Below are 15,787 nucleotides of genomic sequence, written 5' to 3'. Positions count from 1 at the left end.
GTGAGAGAATGAGAAGTGTAAAAGCAACAGAGAAGAGCAAGAGAGGGAAGAAAGAAAAGAGTGAAGGAAAGAAAGAAACACAGACTCAAAGAAAAGCATCCACTTCAGACGTATGTCAGAAACGGCTCTATATACAACATTTTCTGTTGTGGAAATCTGTCCTCCTGTGCCTGTGGTCTGTCCGTCCTCCTCAGGTGTGTCTGCAGGTTTCCTGCTGGGTGGAGCAGTCCGCGGTGTCCCAGTGTTATACCAGAGTGTAAGACTTGGCATAGGGGTTGTTGCTCTGTTTCAGGTGTCCTCTGGAGTCCAGGAGAGACTCCTGGGAGGTGCTGAGCTTGGCAGCCTGTGCTTGGGCGAGATCTCCTGAGGAGGGGGCCTCTCCCCGGACCTCCCCCCGGGCTTCTCCCCTCTCCCGGACATCCCTGTGGGGGAGGGTGGAGGCAGTTCCTGGCTGCCACTGCTGCACCTCCCTGGGTGATGGCACTTCCATGGGGGTGGGCTCCATGGGAGGTGGCCTCTTCAGCGTACGGCTCCTCTGGGGTTCCAGGCAGGTCTGGCCCATGGCTCCTCCCCCAATTGCTCCTCCGACTACTCCTCCTCTTGTTTCCCCTGTAGCACCAGCACCAGCTCCACTCGCCCCTGCACTGCCTCCTCCTCCTCCTCCTCCTCCACCACCTCCACCTCCACCACTTCCTCCTGGACCTCCACCGATGCTGCTGCCACTGCTGCTGCTGACTCCTCCGCCCCGGGCTGGCAGCGGCACACCGCGGTTCAACAGGAAGTCCATTCGGAGATAAGGCGGCAAGTGGACCAGCTCTCCTCCTGAGGGGCAACACAAGAGGAGAAACACACACTGATTAGGTGGAGTTCAGCAACTGTGTGAAACAATGTGAAACAATGAAAAAATTAAATTTGTTTCTAAAAAATTTACTTCATTCCAAATAGAAAATGAAATATGGCCCCAACACATTATGCAAAGAACATGCACAGATATTTGACAAGAAGTGGGAGAAAGTACAAAGTTATAAAATACACTGTGTTTTCATAAGTTATTGAAAAATGATTATACGTTGCTGGGCCGCAGTGACACAGTGGTTATAGTTTTGCCTCACAGCGAGAAGGTTGTGGGTTCAAATGTGGCCCAGGGCCTTTCTGTGTGGAGTTTGCATGCTCCAGTTTCTACCCACAGTCCAAAAATATGCATCGGAGGTAAACTGCCCCCAGGTGTGCATGATAATTACAATACAATGTGTAGCCTTATCTGAGAGATTTTAAGATTAATGATAGAAAAAAAAAAAACGCAATTTAGTCAACTTCTTCCCATAATGCCTGCAAAGAAAAATTATAGTGAACTTTCTGTTTAATTCATGCAAGTAAAATATCTCAATAGCAGCAATAATGTCAACTTCCTGGTAACTTAGAGACCTTACAGAGAACACACAGCTACCAATTTGACGTCCACCTGACATAAAGAAGGATTAGGATTGTAAATATTTATCTTTGACCGTCCGAAATGATGTGCTTTTATAAACCAATCAGCCTTAACATTATACCCACTTTGATTATTACCCTCCTTTGGTTGTGCCATTGGTGGCAAACTGTATTCTGATGTCATTCTGTCTGTTGACATCACTGTTTCATCAATAAGTCTCGACTGAACATTTTTATCCATCACTTTTTTTTTTTTATTTGATAGCTTTTTATACTGCAGACAGGCACAACCTTTAGAGATGATCTGACCAAGTCGTTGATCAATCACAACCTCTGCCAGACTTGCTGAAATCCTTAAACTTGAATGAATATGTTCCACCCACTAACAGGTGCCGCGATAAAAAGATCATTAGCGCCACTCGTGATACCTGTGAGTGGTTATATTGTTCCGGTTCATCGGGGTAGCTTTGTTTCATTCTTTGGTGATTACGGAAACAACAACATTGTAATATTTTTCTTTTAGGGAGCAACAGATGTGCGTTTATCTCTTTGTTTCAAAGTGGATTGGCTGTGGGTCAGAAGTAGATGCTTTCATGTCTTTTTTTTGTTAAAATGAGAAATCTGGTGTGTGGTAATAGATATAACATGTGCTATTAAACCCAAGCAATGAAGTGAGACACACTAAAGCCCTCTGTAAGGGCTTTGGTTAGGCGATAACTCTTTGGGTCACCTTTTAACATGTTCACAATGTTTTTTCAAGTGACCTGCTGACCTCTGCTGCTTTTTATTTTTCTAATTTAAGTACATAATCATAAAGAAAGCAAATCAAATTGCATTCTTCCAGTGAGTCTCTGCAGTATTCCTGCTGCTCTGTATGGCTCATGATGAAGGCTCATTGCTGCCTATTCATTTGGATGAGAAAAACATGCAGAGCAATGTAAACTGCATTTAAACATGTGCTTGTAGAAGAACTGAATTTGGTAATTCACAAGGTTTAAAAACACCTTCAGGTGAAGCTCAGTATGACTGCAGGCATAATGTAATTCTTGCTTTTGGCTGATTCTGAGGCAATAATCGCGTTGCTTTCTGTCTGTCTACAAAAAGTGTGAGGCTGTCCTCTAAGTTTCCCACTGCATGTACATTATACACCCCCAACAGATCACCTCAGACTCCATTTCCACTCTGTCTTCCGCTACTTTTCAATTAATTGCATATGGAGCTGAATATCCACATTTAACTCGCATCCACTTTGTTACTTTTATTCCCCTCAGGCTCTCCTGGGACCATGATTCACATAAACCATTATTTTAATGTGATACGAATCTCACCCAAGTGTGAATCTATTTGATTTAACAGTAGCTACGAGGTAGATGTGCAGAACATAATGTAATAGCAAGCTGAATCTTACAATGTTATCTTTGCTATCATAGTCAGGGATTGATGCAATCATTAGAGCTGCACTCTCTTACTGTGATGAAGCAGAACAAAGAAATGTTTGTCTTGTAATAACATAAAATGCTGTTGTTAGTTCTCCCCACACAACTTAAAGCTTAACAGAAATGCATGAAGGAGAATTGCCTTTGAAAACGTGATAGAATAATGCAGCCAGAGTTCGGTTTAAGTATTATTTTAGTCTGAGGGTTAAACCACAAATACATGATCTGTAAGTACTTCTCAAAGGTGTTAGATGAGAAGTCTTTTGGGTTCAGTAAGTTTACCACTATTGTATTCCTTCCACTGAATGGACTGTGTGTTTAACAGAGCGAATTAGCTCATCACAAAAGGGTGTTGGGTTGCCAGATCCAGTGGACTGCATTTAGAAGCTACACTTGATTACCTGAGTAACATCAGTATTATCTCCGTCAATTTGTTGCAAAAATGATTTTCACACACATTCCCTGCTCGCATATGGTCAAAGCCCTCACATGCACGTTGTGTACGATACATACATAATATAGCAATCAGCCTTAATGGTCATAACATAAACACTGATGTGGAGATGGACAATGGTTTGTGGCTTAAACTGCTGCAGAAGATCATTTTGGCCCTGATATGAAGGTGTTTATGTACACAGCGCAACACTGTCACTTTGAATGGGAAGCTACCAATATTTAATATGTGGTCATAATGTTATGGCTGATCAGTGCACACACACACACACACACACACACACACACACACACACACACACACACACACACACACACACACGCGCGCGCGCGGCTGATAGCATGCGTGCGCTCATATATTAATGCCGACAAACTGGAAGTGGCCTTTGCGGAGTTACTCCACCACGTGACCTTGGAGAATGGATTCCTGGGTTCAGGAGATGAATGCATAAATTACTGTGCTTCATAATAAGCCCTATTAGCACTGACAAACATGATGAATAGCCAGGAGCATTAATTGAATTAAATATAGATTTAAATGTTTGTGTGGGAGCTCATTAGAAATGTAGCCTGAAAATTACTCAGCCACTAAATTACACATTGTACAGTCCTGGTATAGTGTTTGTAACCAGAATACAACAGTATTCCCATCTATTGATCTGTGAAAGTGTCTTTTGCATCACCAGCTCAGTCCTCAGTGACTGGCGATATATATATATCTCACAACATTCACAGAGCGATCAGAGTTTGACTGTGAAGGGACACGAAACACTGATGGATCGGGTTTAATGAAATGAGTGTCTTTAACAGCTCTGTCAGGATGGTTTTGTCACATAAACCGCTGAGTTGCACCTTTAACCTCTCCGATGGACAGGTGAGGTCAGCTCAGGTCGACTTGCTGTAATAGAGACAGATACAGGGTCGAGTCTGGGTCATTCTCCTGCTCTCAGCCAGGCCGGCCCCCCCCACACCAGGTCTGAGTTTCAACACTGTAATGCACGCTACTTAAACTTTACAAGTGTGGAGAGAATATTTTTAGAAAAGCACACTGACACTGAGCACATTTTGGGGGCTGCAGGAAGTAGCAGAGCGTAAAACATGAGGATTAAGTTGAGGAGAACAGCCTAACAGCAGTGCTTAAAGTTTGTAATTAAACAGCCAAACTACAAGCTGCAAGACAACAACAACAAACTGGTTGGAGAATGATTTGGTGTAAAACAGCACGTTGGGTTTTGTGTTGGTCCTTAAACTTCCTCCAAACAATTTTAAGACACACAGTATTTGCGAGAATAAATGAGGGAGCATTAATAAGATGTCTTGAAGAGCTTGAAGAGCTTGGGCTCTCCACAGAAGTTGCACGCCTGTCTGCGCTCCACTTTGGCAAGAAGGTGCATGAATTCAGAAGAACTATGAGCAGTGTGCTAAAATAAAGAGGTATCTCAGGATGTGACGGGGAAGTGGGAAGACTCAAAACCTGCAGATATATGCAATGCTATCTATATCAAGTGTGCATGCAATTACACAATCCTGCAACAATACAACTCTGTATGTTGCTTTCGTTGCTAATGTTGGACTTGTTGATTTATGATGAAATCATTCAGTTATTTTTAGATTTGTTATCAACGATTATTATTAGTATTATTACTAATACTATTAGCTGTATATTTTCCCACAACATTTTCAAAACTTCATAACGCACTGACTGCAGAGTCGGCTGAAGTAAAGTGCAGATGAAAAAGTAAAAAAAAAAAAATCCTAACATTTGAAAATTCACCTCGAGGTCTGAGTCATTGACAATGCAAGAAATATTCAAATTTCTAACTTCAACCACACTTATGAAGGCACTATTTTCATTATTTAGGCACAACTATAGAGTGGAATTGTAGAAGGGACACAGCTCCGCTCCTGAGCCAACACTGTATCCCTGCTGAAACGGACACCAGGTTGAAGTACTCAGCAGTGTCACACCATCCTGAAAGGCTAAGAGTCTGCGATTACACTGAAAGGTCTCCACTGTTGTAGCAAAGTGCTGTTTTGTGCCGTGCGACACAAACCTGAGATCGGGTTGAAAGATAGCCTTTCGCTGCCCTTTCTCAATGGTAAACTGGTGATACGAGTCACACAAAACTTTCAAAACATTAATGAAGCCTGAAACCTAAGAAGCAGATCTGATGGCCTTGACTCTTGTTTGTGAAACTGAGGATTCTTGGATGGTTTCTCACTGCCTGGACGTGCAGACCTACAATTCAGGACGCCTCCAACAACGCAAATTATCATTGGCTCCAGATGCTCTCTAACATGATGGTGGTGGTGATGGATGAAGTTGTGTCGGGGGGGGGGGGGTGTCTGTCTGTCTCTTTGTGCTTCTGGACTCTTGCGTGTGGCCGACAGCCTGTCAGCATCCTCTGCCAGGCCTTGTAATTGATCTGCGGACCGACTGGGAGAGCGACGGGTCATGTAAGGTAAGACTACAACCTGAGAGGAGAAAGCACTGGGCTGAAAAGCAACTTTTCTCACATTCCAGAATTCCAGATGTATTTGTGAAAAAAGTAAGATCGTAATCAATCACCAGAGGATATCCCAGAGGAGCTGCAGGGGAAGCAGCACCACATAATCCTTGTTCATGATGTGCTACAGGCTTACTCTGCTGTGTTAAAGGCTGAAAAGTTTCAGAAAAATGACTCCCACGGAAGGCAAAAGAAACAACAAAGCACTTCTGATCAACTGTGCTTAATGAGACTGAGCCTCATGCAGCATCAGGTTGGAGACCGAAAGGGAAGCCCCAAAGACAGAAAAGACGTCAGCGTTGACATGAAGTTGAACCCTAATCAGAGTGAAGTGATGAACTTCTGCACACAGCTATAAAGTGAAAAAAAAAGTTGTTTAGTTTCTTACTTTCTGATTGACAAGTTATTTGTAATTTATCTGCCAAAAACACGATGTGACAAAATAAATAAAAAACAAACAAACAAACAAAAAGGATTATTTGCATTATTAACTACATTTCCAAGGTTCTTATTGTACATCTGGGTGTTAATTCTCCATTCTTTTGGTTGACAACAAAACCAATTCAACTTTAAGTAACTACCTTCTGTCTTATAAACTGTTATTTTCTCCTCTGTATTTCTGTTATTTTAATAACAATTTCATTCCTGATTGTTCTTCTCTTTTAATACCTCTTTTCTCACTTGTTGCATTTCCTCTTCCACCTATTGTACCAACTTACTCTGACCTCATTCACAAATTAGGAGCACGGAGTTGCATAACTTTGCAAACATCTTAGGCCCTCAGTTTCTGCACAAAGAGAAGTATTTAAATACGATTTTTGCTCTTATTCTTGCGTACATACGCCATGTAAAAACTGAAGGGAAAGCTCAATAGCGTACACAATAAGTTGATAGAGTGATGAGAAAGAAGTTCACAAGCATAGTTGACAGCATGGTTAAAAAAAATGGAAAAACAAACAACAAAAACAAAGAGAGGAAGAGCAAAACAGCTTGCCATTAAACTTTCACAAATAAAACTGATGAGGGTCCCGTTGAGGAAATTCCTCTCAGCACATGAGTATCAGCAAAACGTTGAGAACCAGTGCAATCGATAGTTATGTGGTTTTACTCTAAAGTCTAAGGCATCTTCGATAATATTGACTGTGCTGATCTGGGAGCATAGCCCCAGCATTTTCAGTTTGCATCCCTCACTCTGTAACATGTTAATCCATATTCCCGTTATCCACTCCTCAAATAAATCTTCTGCTTCATATAATAAAGCCCGAGGAGCAATGCAGCCAGCAACTGTCAAACCTCTGGGTTATCGCTATTGCTCCATCACATATTGTGTCACATTCATACATAAAACCCAACAATCAAACAAGAGTTCTTGCATCCTGCTCTTCGGTTGTGTGTGTGCAAACAGAAATAATTATCCAGTCTCATCTAAAGCATGTGATCTGAATCTGTCTACTGTCCTTTGTACACTTTCTTCTTTAGCTGAAGTGCATTGCGATAAGAGACTTTGAAACTGCAGTTTTAAAAACAAAAAATGAGAAGTGGAAGACCAAAATCTGCAGGTAAAGCATTCAAAAGAGTTCCTCACCAGGTCTGTGCGCCTTGGGCACGGCCATGTTCATGACCCTGCTGACATCCTGAGGTTTGGGCGGTGAAGCGGTGAAGCGGCAGATGCCCGACTCGGACGGTGTGCTGGAGGTCAAGCTGTCGGTGTAGTCGTTGGTCCCTGCTGTCATCTGTTCGGATGAGGTGTCGGAGATGAAGCACTCAGTGATGGTGAACTTGGCGTGGCGGAGCTGCTCCTCCATCTTGGCGTGCTCGTAGGCTCTGGCCAGCTCCTCGTAGGTGGAGGACGCGCTCTCTGTCGACACCATGCTGCTGCGAGCACGATCTGGGAAAAATGTGGGATTGAAATGAACATGAGAACATTATCCATGTGGGTTCATCTGGATTTATAAACACAATCCAAAACTGCACGAAAATGCGGAGATGAATCATCAGGATCACCTTGAGATTTGACAATCAGAAAAGCAATGGTGCCTTCCTCCTTTTTGTACTCTTACCTGTATCCTGTGAGGGGCTGACGCTGTAGCTGTCGCTCTCCTTGTCCACGGAGCCGGTGGCGCGTGGGGTGGGGAGTCTCCAGTCGGTGGTCAGGGTGTGCGAGGAGCTGGTGGGGTGTGGTCGGTTCAGAGTCCACTGGCTGGCGTAGCGGCTCCGTGCTGCGGCAGGCCCAGCTTTGGCAGTGCGTCTGGCAGTGGGGTCTGGTACACACAGAGGGGGCAGAACCATTTTCAGACAGAGGAGGTAATTCGGTATACTTTCTTAACCAGTTTAAGATCTCTGACACAATGGCAACCATCTTTAAGTCGTCCAATATCAGGAGCAAAGCAGCACCGAGGAGTGTGCTGGCGACTGTTTTCTGTTATGCTCTCGACGTTTCTCTTTCACAGGTCACATTTGAACTTATGACAGAAATGCTCCATTGTGTGAGCACACAGGAATCGTAAACCTTTATAGTAAACGTCTGTCTACTAAATAGCTTTTTTTCTAGAGGCACAGAAAATATTGAACACAGCTGCACTCCACTACATAATAAGATCAAGGGTTATGTTACATTTATTGAATGAAATGAACTACAATGAAGAACCATTGATATTTTATTTGTTACATTTTATTAGCATTCCAGCTGTTTCAACCATATGATTTCATTGTACATTTTCTAATTTCTCTTTACATACTAAGCATCTCGATCAACCCATTCTGTTGTCAATGAAATACAATTAGTTTTGTGTTTCTTTGAAACAAACTATATTTTGTATTCCTTTAAGAGTTTTCCTTATTTGGATTTATTCATATTAACCTAATAAGGAAACTCAACAGTAATGACCTGCAGTGATATGCAGCGAGAAGCTGACATGTTAGAATATATAAGTGTCAAGTTTTTCAGATCAAACGTAACGTTTTCTATTGCGCAACAACATTAAAACGCCACAGCGAGCCACGAGAGGGGGCGGAAGAGCTCCAAAATGCTTCTGCGCTTTTTGTTTTATTTATTCATTCATTCATTCATTTATTTATAATTAGACAGAAGTCTAGATTAAACACTCAGTTTTGCTATATTTTATGTGACAAAGAAAAAATTGTGATTAAGAAAACAATCTGTTCACAGCCTGTTCTCCACACATCATCCGTACAGATCTATTTCCTCATGTGGTGTGGGATTAGTGAGAAATTAAAATAAAACAAAATAAAAAAATGCATTTCACCTATCTTCACTCTCCATCTCCTCCAAGGAGTTCTGGAATTGAATGTCTTGTGAAATGAACTGTTGGTGTTTCTACCATCTCAAGAAAACAACCACATTTCTCTGTTCTTGTGGATTGTGTGTCCACCTCCGCATAAAAGAAACCTAAGATATTCAAAGTTGCCTCATCTGAGAGCTTCAAGTCTATGCCAAGTTTATTTTAAACCCATAAACCCTCCATTATGCTCAGCACAGTAAACTCTAAAGTATATGTGTTTACCTCACGCTATACAATGCGCTCTTTCAGATTTGTCATTTTCAAATGTTACTGCAGTGAATATATTAGTGTGTAAACTTTTCAGTCAAGACCAAAGCACAGCAGAATGTATGTTTTTCCATCGATGTACTGAAATGAACAAGGCAATTCCAGCCTCCGGGGAGAGGTTTGCCTTCAGCAGTTGGCTTTTAATCTCCAACAGAAGGACTATGAAATTTCACCAGCTTCAAAAAACAAAACAGCAAAGGAAAATCAGTTTTTGTATCATTCACACAGTTGGAGCATTTCAAAGTACTCATATCCAAACGGCTGTTCAGACAACACTGCAGAAACTAAAACTACATAGCTACTACATAAAAAAAAAAAGATATATATATATAATATTGTACATGCTAGAAAATGGGCCACACAACAAGGAAGTGTAGTGATTAGCACTTTGGTCTTATCGTGATAATGCCCCTGGGGTCTGGGTTGAACTTGTGACTTTTCTGTTTGGAGTTTGCACATTCTCTCTCTCCCAAAACATGTTATTGTGTGAGTGCTTGTTTCTGTGTGTTTGTCCAGTAATGGAATGCTGCCCTGTCCAGGATGGATCCTGCCTTTACCTAAAGTCAGCTCACCTCGCCTCTGGCACCACATAACCCTGATTTGGATAAAGTGCGATAGAAGATGGAATGATTCAGAAAATGATCGCATAAATAAATGTCAAAAGATTGTTTTGATGCCAGGCTACTGATGTTCACAGAGTGAGCCAGCCTCCAACCATAACTTCTATGTATGTTTGAAAGAGTATTATGATATCTGTTTTTTTATTTTATTTTATTAGTTAGTAAGTGCTAAACTTTACAAACAAAGAAGTGATAATTACGTGATCACTTTTCACTTTGGGGGTTTATTTGATTTGATCAACGGACAAGAACATTTGAATTATCTAATAATCCACATATTTATTAATGGTTATTGAGGCAAACTGTCTTTATGATTATAGCCACTAAATCAGCTGGATAATTCATTTTCATGCAAAACTGGTTGTTATTTAAGATGGTACATGTTTATTCTCATTTTAAATTGGACTCTTTAATGGACACAACCTCTACTGTTTGAGAGCACAAAATATATGTAGATCTATCCCACCTGAATCGCTTTAAAATATCATTTTTATCAACATGCTGATATAATGAAGCATTTGAAATTTGGCTCTGTACACAAAATTATAAGACAGAGGAGTTCGTTACTGAGTTACCTCCTTTGCTGTGGCACAGATCTATGATTTACCCCTGTGTGGGGTAAACTTTCTCATCAATGTTAAACTGCTGTCATGTACACAAACGCTATCATATTCAGCCTGACCCAGACAAGCGGTTGGTGCTTCACATGCCACGAGATCCACCTCAGAATGAGACGCTTTAGAAAAGACCGGGATTGGATCTTTGAAGAGAAGAATAGTGCTGGTAATTGTAGCGGGTCAGACGGTAATTCAATCAGCCGGGGCAGACGGATGAAATGATGGAGGTGCTCAGCTAACAGCAGGGAGGAAATATAACGCATCGTCAGCAGTCCTGGTGCACACCCCAGTGGTCAGGTTAAATGATCCAATCATGCGGCTGTTTATTTGTGTGTAATTGCACGTGTGCTGGACTGGGGTGGAAGCTGGGCTGCTGTTAGGGGGTGCAGTAGATGTATCGTCACAGAAATCTTTAGGCAATATTTTTTTGCAATCTCACATCTGAAAAGCATCTTATTTTGTTCTATTCTAGCAGAGGGCTCATAAACAACTCTTATCAGTCCTGTTAAATGATACCATATGAACCTATAAATATCATCAGCTTCATATTTTCTGCCGATTGTGGTGTATACAAATATTAGTAGCAACTTCATGAACATGTTCACATTCAATGCACTTTTTACAAAATTTCTCAGGAGAAAAAGTAGAGTCTGACATCCTATAAGCTATAAAGCCTTCAAAACACTTTGGGTCAAAGTAGAGAAGACAACTTAACACTGAGACCCAGAACTGAAGTTTGCTCAAACGGTGTGACTCCCAATGGACAAATTACATAAAGTTGATACTTTAGTTGTATAGTTGTCACCGACTCCTTTGTTTGATTTGCACGCTCATATTGTTGAATTGTACCCTGCAGTGAGCCTGTTTAGGTTCACAGACGAGATGTTTGACACCCCTGGTCTATAGTGAAGCTGAGACTGGTGGAAAATCTTTTTTCCTTCAATGTAACTCCAATTAATGTGGAATGAAACAAGAGTACTGGTTGTTGCGTTTTATGGTATTAGACTGCAAATCAATAACAAATATCAACCAAATAGAGCAAAATCACAGCTTGAGCCACAACAACAGTTTCACAACATTATGGTTAGTAGCATAAGACTGACAGTAGTAGTATTAGTAGTAAAAGAAATAAATGTGGGCACTGACGGTCATGGGACTCACTGGTTCCAGGCCTGGCATCGGACACATCCACCAGTGGCCCAGTGGCCTGGGACAGAGACTGGTAGTGGACTGTGTGTGTCACAGTGGAGGACTTCTGCTTATTAGTCTCCCCAAAGTCATTGTCTGTCAACAGTACAGTGGATCTGTCATCTAAAAGAGAGGGTACATAACAAAAACTGTAAGTGATCTGCACTCAAAGACTGTTTGGATTCCTGGCTCACGCTCTGAGAGTCTCACCGATTGTCTCCATGGTGTCCCGTTCCTCGATGAGGAGCTGGGCTCTGGGGATGTCGATGTGCATTCTTAAGGTCTGCTGCTGCTTGTTCACCGTGTCCGGCGTCCGTGTGTTTTTACTGCAGGGATTAATGAACATTTTTCTTACTTGTATTGCAGAAATGCTAATACAATCACATTTAAGTTGATAAGTAGCTATAAGTAAGCAAGAGAGAAAAGCATGAACACACTATATTTGATTTTTACTGATAGGAACTGCAGCTCCAAGACACAATGTGATTTATGTTCCCTGTTTAAAGTAAAGCAGGTTGTATAAATTAAGATTAGGAATACGTACCTCATCAGCATTTCTGCCAGGCTTTTGGCATCTGTGAAGTCAGCAAAGAGGCTGTTAATGCCATAAGAGTACCATCTTCTTTGATATACTACATTGATGGCATTACTGTACAATTACTGGTAATTTCTCTCACAAAAGAATTCTAAAATACATAGAAAGACAAAGCTACCAAAGTTTCTAAATTAAACAGACAAACTTCAGCCATAGATTAATTGGTTCAGATGCATGATTCTCAGATAGCTTTAATGAGATATTGCTCTTCTGCTGTCTGGTCAGTGGAAATACTGGCTGTGTGGTGTAATGCTAAAGTAAAAAGTAAAAAAAAAAAGTGCTCAGGGACTAAATAATGTACAATGTTTTCAGATCTTTTCAGCGAATAAAATCACAACCAATTTGTAGTTATGACCTACCTCTGAGTCTTTTGAGCCTCTGCTCCCTCCTTCTTCTCTTTAGCACCATGAGCATAATAAAAACCAGTACGGCGACCACGAGGACGGAGGTGATGGTCACCACCATCTTCAGCCCGCCACTGCCTGACATGTTGTCTGAGACGGGATCTCCCATCTTCAGCAGGGGAGGGATGGTACCTGAAATAAAACACTAAGATGTAGACTTTTTCCAAACAACATAAGACAGTCCAATCACAATGCTGCTGCTTGGGCTACTTTGAAGACGAATTCTGTTCAAAACAGCCCAATCGTCGCCTTGTTATTTTTCCTGGAAGAAGCTTATGTTTTATGCAACACAATCAAAGCTTGAAGGGATAAGAAAAAGCTCACTAAATATTTATTCGGCATTGGAATGCCGTTTACATTCAAAAAGCTAAGAATCCCTGGAGCCAAAACTAATAAACAGCATTTACCTTAAGCTCTCTACGTGCTCACCACAGTTCATGTTATTAAATGTTAATCTTGTAAGCTGAAAATCAGTCAACAAGCTCACGGGAACCTGGAGCCAGCTCACACTGGGTTTTAAAAAGAATCAGTGTGTAACTTATAGGAAGGTGAAATCATCTCTCTCAAATTTACTGAAATGACTCATCGACAAAGACATTTCACTGGTGCAGATATGTCAAATCCTGTTAATACTATTTGATTATATTAGTGTTCACAAAAATTTTTTTTCAATTGCTTGAAAATCTGCAAACATTTCTGAAATAGCCTTTTATCCATAAATTGCACTTCATGTCGGGTTTGTTTGGAGAAGCTGGGGCACCAGGTTTGTGAAAGACTGACTATGTGTTGTTAGTTTCCAACAGCTGCTCATCAGCAGCTGAGCCGAGCTGTAGCGTCGCTGTAACGCCAACAACAGCATCAACACATGCACATGGTGAGACATGCACCCATAATATCCTGACAGGCCGCTCACACATCTCAGCATGACTCTTCAAAGGAAATGAATGAACAGTCTGGAGTGTGGCACAGAGCGCTCACCAGCTCCCGTCCCTACTCGTAGATTATAGACTTTGTTTGTGTGTGACTGACACAATCTGCAGTCCGGAACAAATAAAGAAGACAATCTGAGGACCATCGCAATTTTCCTGCTCAACTGAGCTGCTGGGATAAACCTGCTGTCAAACCCTCCAAAGACTGACAAAACCCACCAGAATCACAAATAGCTTCAAGCACAGACGCTTCATACTTTATCAATGTTATCATTACAGTACACACCAGCGCTACGTATATTTATTTACACCTGACACGACCCTGAGACAGACTAGATTTTAGTGCCATTCAGTTCAATTTAAGTTACAGTATTTATATCTCTGGCTCTGGAAAAGCATTGTATATACAGTTCATCTTGAATCCCATTAGCCAGAAAGTGATCATATCAACTCATATATATTTTCAATAAATAATGGTCACAGTTATATTTCCAATCAGATCTATATTGTGATTCCTTCAGTATGTTTTCCTGCAAATGTACCTGGTTCAATTCCGGGAGGTTAAATATTGCAGCACATGTCTTAGAAAAAAATGAATGAGGCTTCATAGGCCTTAAGACAAGCACAATAAGAAAAAAAGGCAGATTGTTACATCCCGTTTCATTACATGTTATAAAGACATCTAAGTTAGAGGTCGAAGGTGAAGTTAAAAAAACTTTGTCACTGGAAAAATGTTTGTTTCTTGTTACTCAATGAACTTACCTATCAACAGGCCTTGATGTTTCATCCTAATTGTTTGAAGTAATCATAGATAATAATGAATAACTATTATAAAACAGTGTCCGTCAATCAATTAAGTCAACAGTCTCTTGAAATGAATAAAGATTCAAGATAAAGAGTAGAAACAGTCAGCAAATTGTCCTTTAATTCTGCTACTTTTATATTTTCAAAATATCAATTTCAGAGATTTTAGTTTTTAAAGAAGTCTATTCAGTTTCACTGCTTTCCTGCACCTTAACTGCTGTGTGTGTTTCTACTGAATCAGCATCAGTCCCTTCTGTGTGCTATACTATCATAAATATATTTTTGATGAGTTCTTACATTATCCCTGCATTTTGTTGCTGATAACTCTATCATGATCCAACAATTCTCAGTGTGTCGGCAGGCTGTTAATCCAAACTCACTTCCGTCAGCATTCAGAGTAGCGAAGGTGATCCTCTTTTCTGCTGAGCCGGCGCTGTTGGTGACCTTCATCTGCAGTTCGTACCAGGTCGCCTCCTGCAAGTCGTACAGGATGTAGCTCTTGGTCAGCGATGTGCGCTGGGCTGTGGTCCAGGTGGCCGAGTCCACGGCTCGGTACTCCAGTATGAAGGATGTGATTGGACAGCCGCCGTTATTCCAGCCCACCAGGTTGAGCCGGGCCCTGGTGGAGTTGATGCTGGTGAAAAGTTCATGTTCTTTGGCAAACTGGGGTTCTGTGGAGAAAAACAGACAAAGGGGAGAAAATAAAATTAAGAAGAGATCACAGGGAAGATTATGTTGCAGTGCAAAGTCACAGTATTGCACAAAAAACTACTCATAATAGATTTACTTTAAATGATTTCTTCAGCTTTGTATTTTTTGAATCAATGCAAATAAAATCTTGCCTGAGCAGGAAAATAGGTTTATGTGGTCCTCTATCTTGAGTCATTGTAAACAAACTGTTATATACAGTCGGTGCATGAGTGTAACTCTAAAATGACTTTGACAGATCCCAGACAACAAAGCCTTTACCATCGAGTTTTACGCTGATCTGAAATCACAAAATATAGCAAACAGATGTTGTTGCTCAGTCCGTGACACCGCACCTTTCCCATGGGTTTTAGCTTCAATGATCTCGCTGATTCGTCCCGGCCCCACTGCATTCTGGGCTGTGAGAGTGAATTTGTACCACGTGCCACACTTCAGGTTTTCCAAGCGGTACGAGCGCTCACTGGGGCTGATGGGAAAACTGCCCCACTGCTCGCTGTTGTCTTCTGAGTACTGCAGGATGTAACCT

The 15,787-nt window shown here is 41.3% G+C and overlaps 1 protein-coding gene across 7 annotated transcripts in view; it reads right to left on the bottom strand.

Annotated features, from left to right (window-relative positions):
- Nucleotides 1–244: 244 nt before the first annotated feature.
- Nucleotides 245–15,787, bottom strand: part of dscamb (Down syndrome cell adhesion molecule b) — a gene marked incomplete at both ends in the record, with an annotated part of 121,780 nt that continues 106,237 nt past the window's right edge. Inside the window, 10 exons of one of the 7 annotated variants that reach the window (XM_080510006.1) lie at nucleotides 245–591; nucleotides 766–822; nucleotides 7,413–7,715; nucleotides 7,888–8,088; nucleotides 11,780–11,970; nucleotides 12,016–12,147; nucleotides 12,366–12,396; nucleotides 12,776–12,952; nucleotides 14,934–15,224; nucleotides 15,597–15,785. In XM_080510006.1, the coding sequence (XP_080366132.1) occupies nucleotides 245–591; nucleotides 766–822; nucleotides 7,413–7,715; nucleotides 7,888–8,088; nucleotides 11,780–11,970; nucleotides 12,016–12,147; nucleotides 12,366–12,396; nucleotides 12,776–12,952; nucleotides 14,934–15,224; nucleotides 15,597–15,785 (1,919 nt within the window). Of the gene's footprint in view, nucleotides 823–7,412; nucleotides 7,716–7,887; nucleotides 8,089–11,779; nucleotides 11,971–12,015; nucleotides 12,148–12,365; nucleotides 12,397–12,775; nucleotides 12,953–14,933; nucleotides 15,225–15,596; nucleotides 15,786–15,787 lie in introns of all 7 variants that reach the window. The other 6 variants (XM_080510009.1, XM_080510010.1, XM_080510008.1 and 3 more) reach the window with 6 other exon arrangements.

This window comes from Blennius ocellaris (assembly GCF_963422515.1).
Source record: "Blennius ocellaris genome assembly, chromosome: 2".
In the NCBI taxonomy this organism is placed as follows: Eukaryota; Metazoa; Chordata; class Actinopteri; order Blenniiformes; family Blenniidae; genus Blennius; species Blennius ocellaris.
Note: the sequence above shows the minus strand (reverse complement) of the source record. Positions and strands in the feature narration are given on the sequence as shown.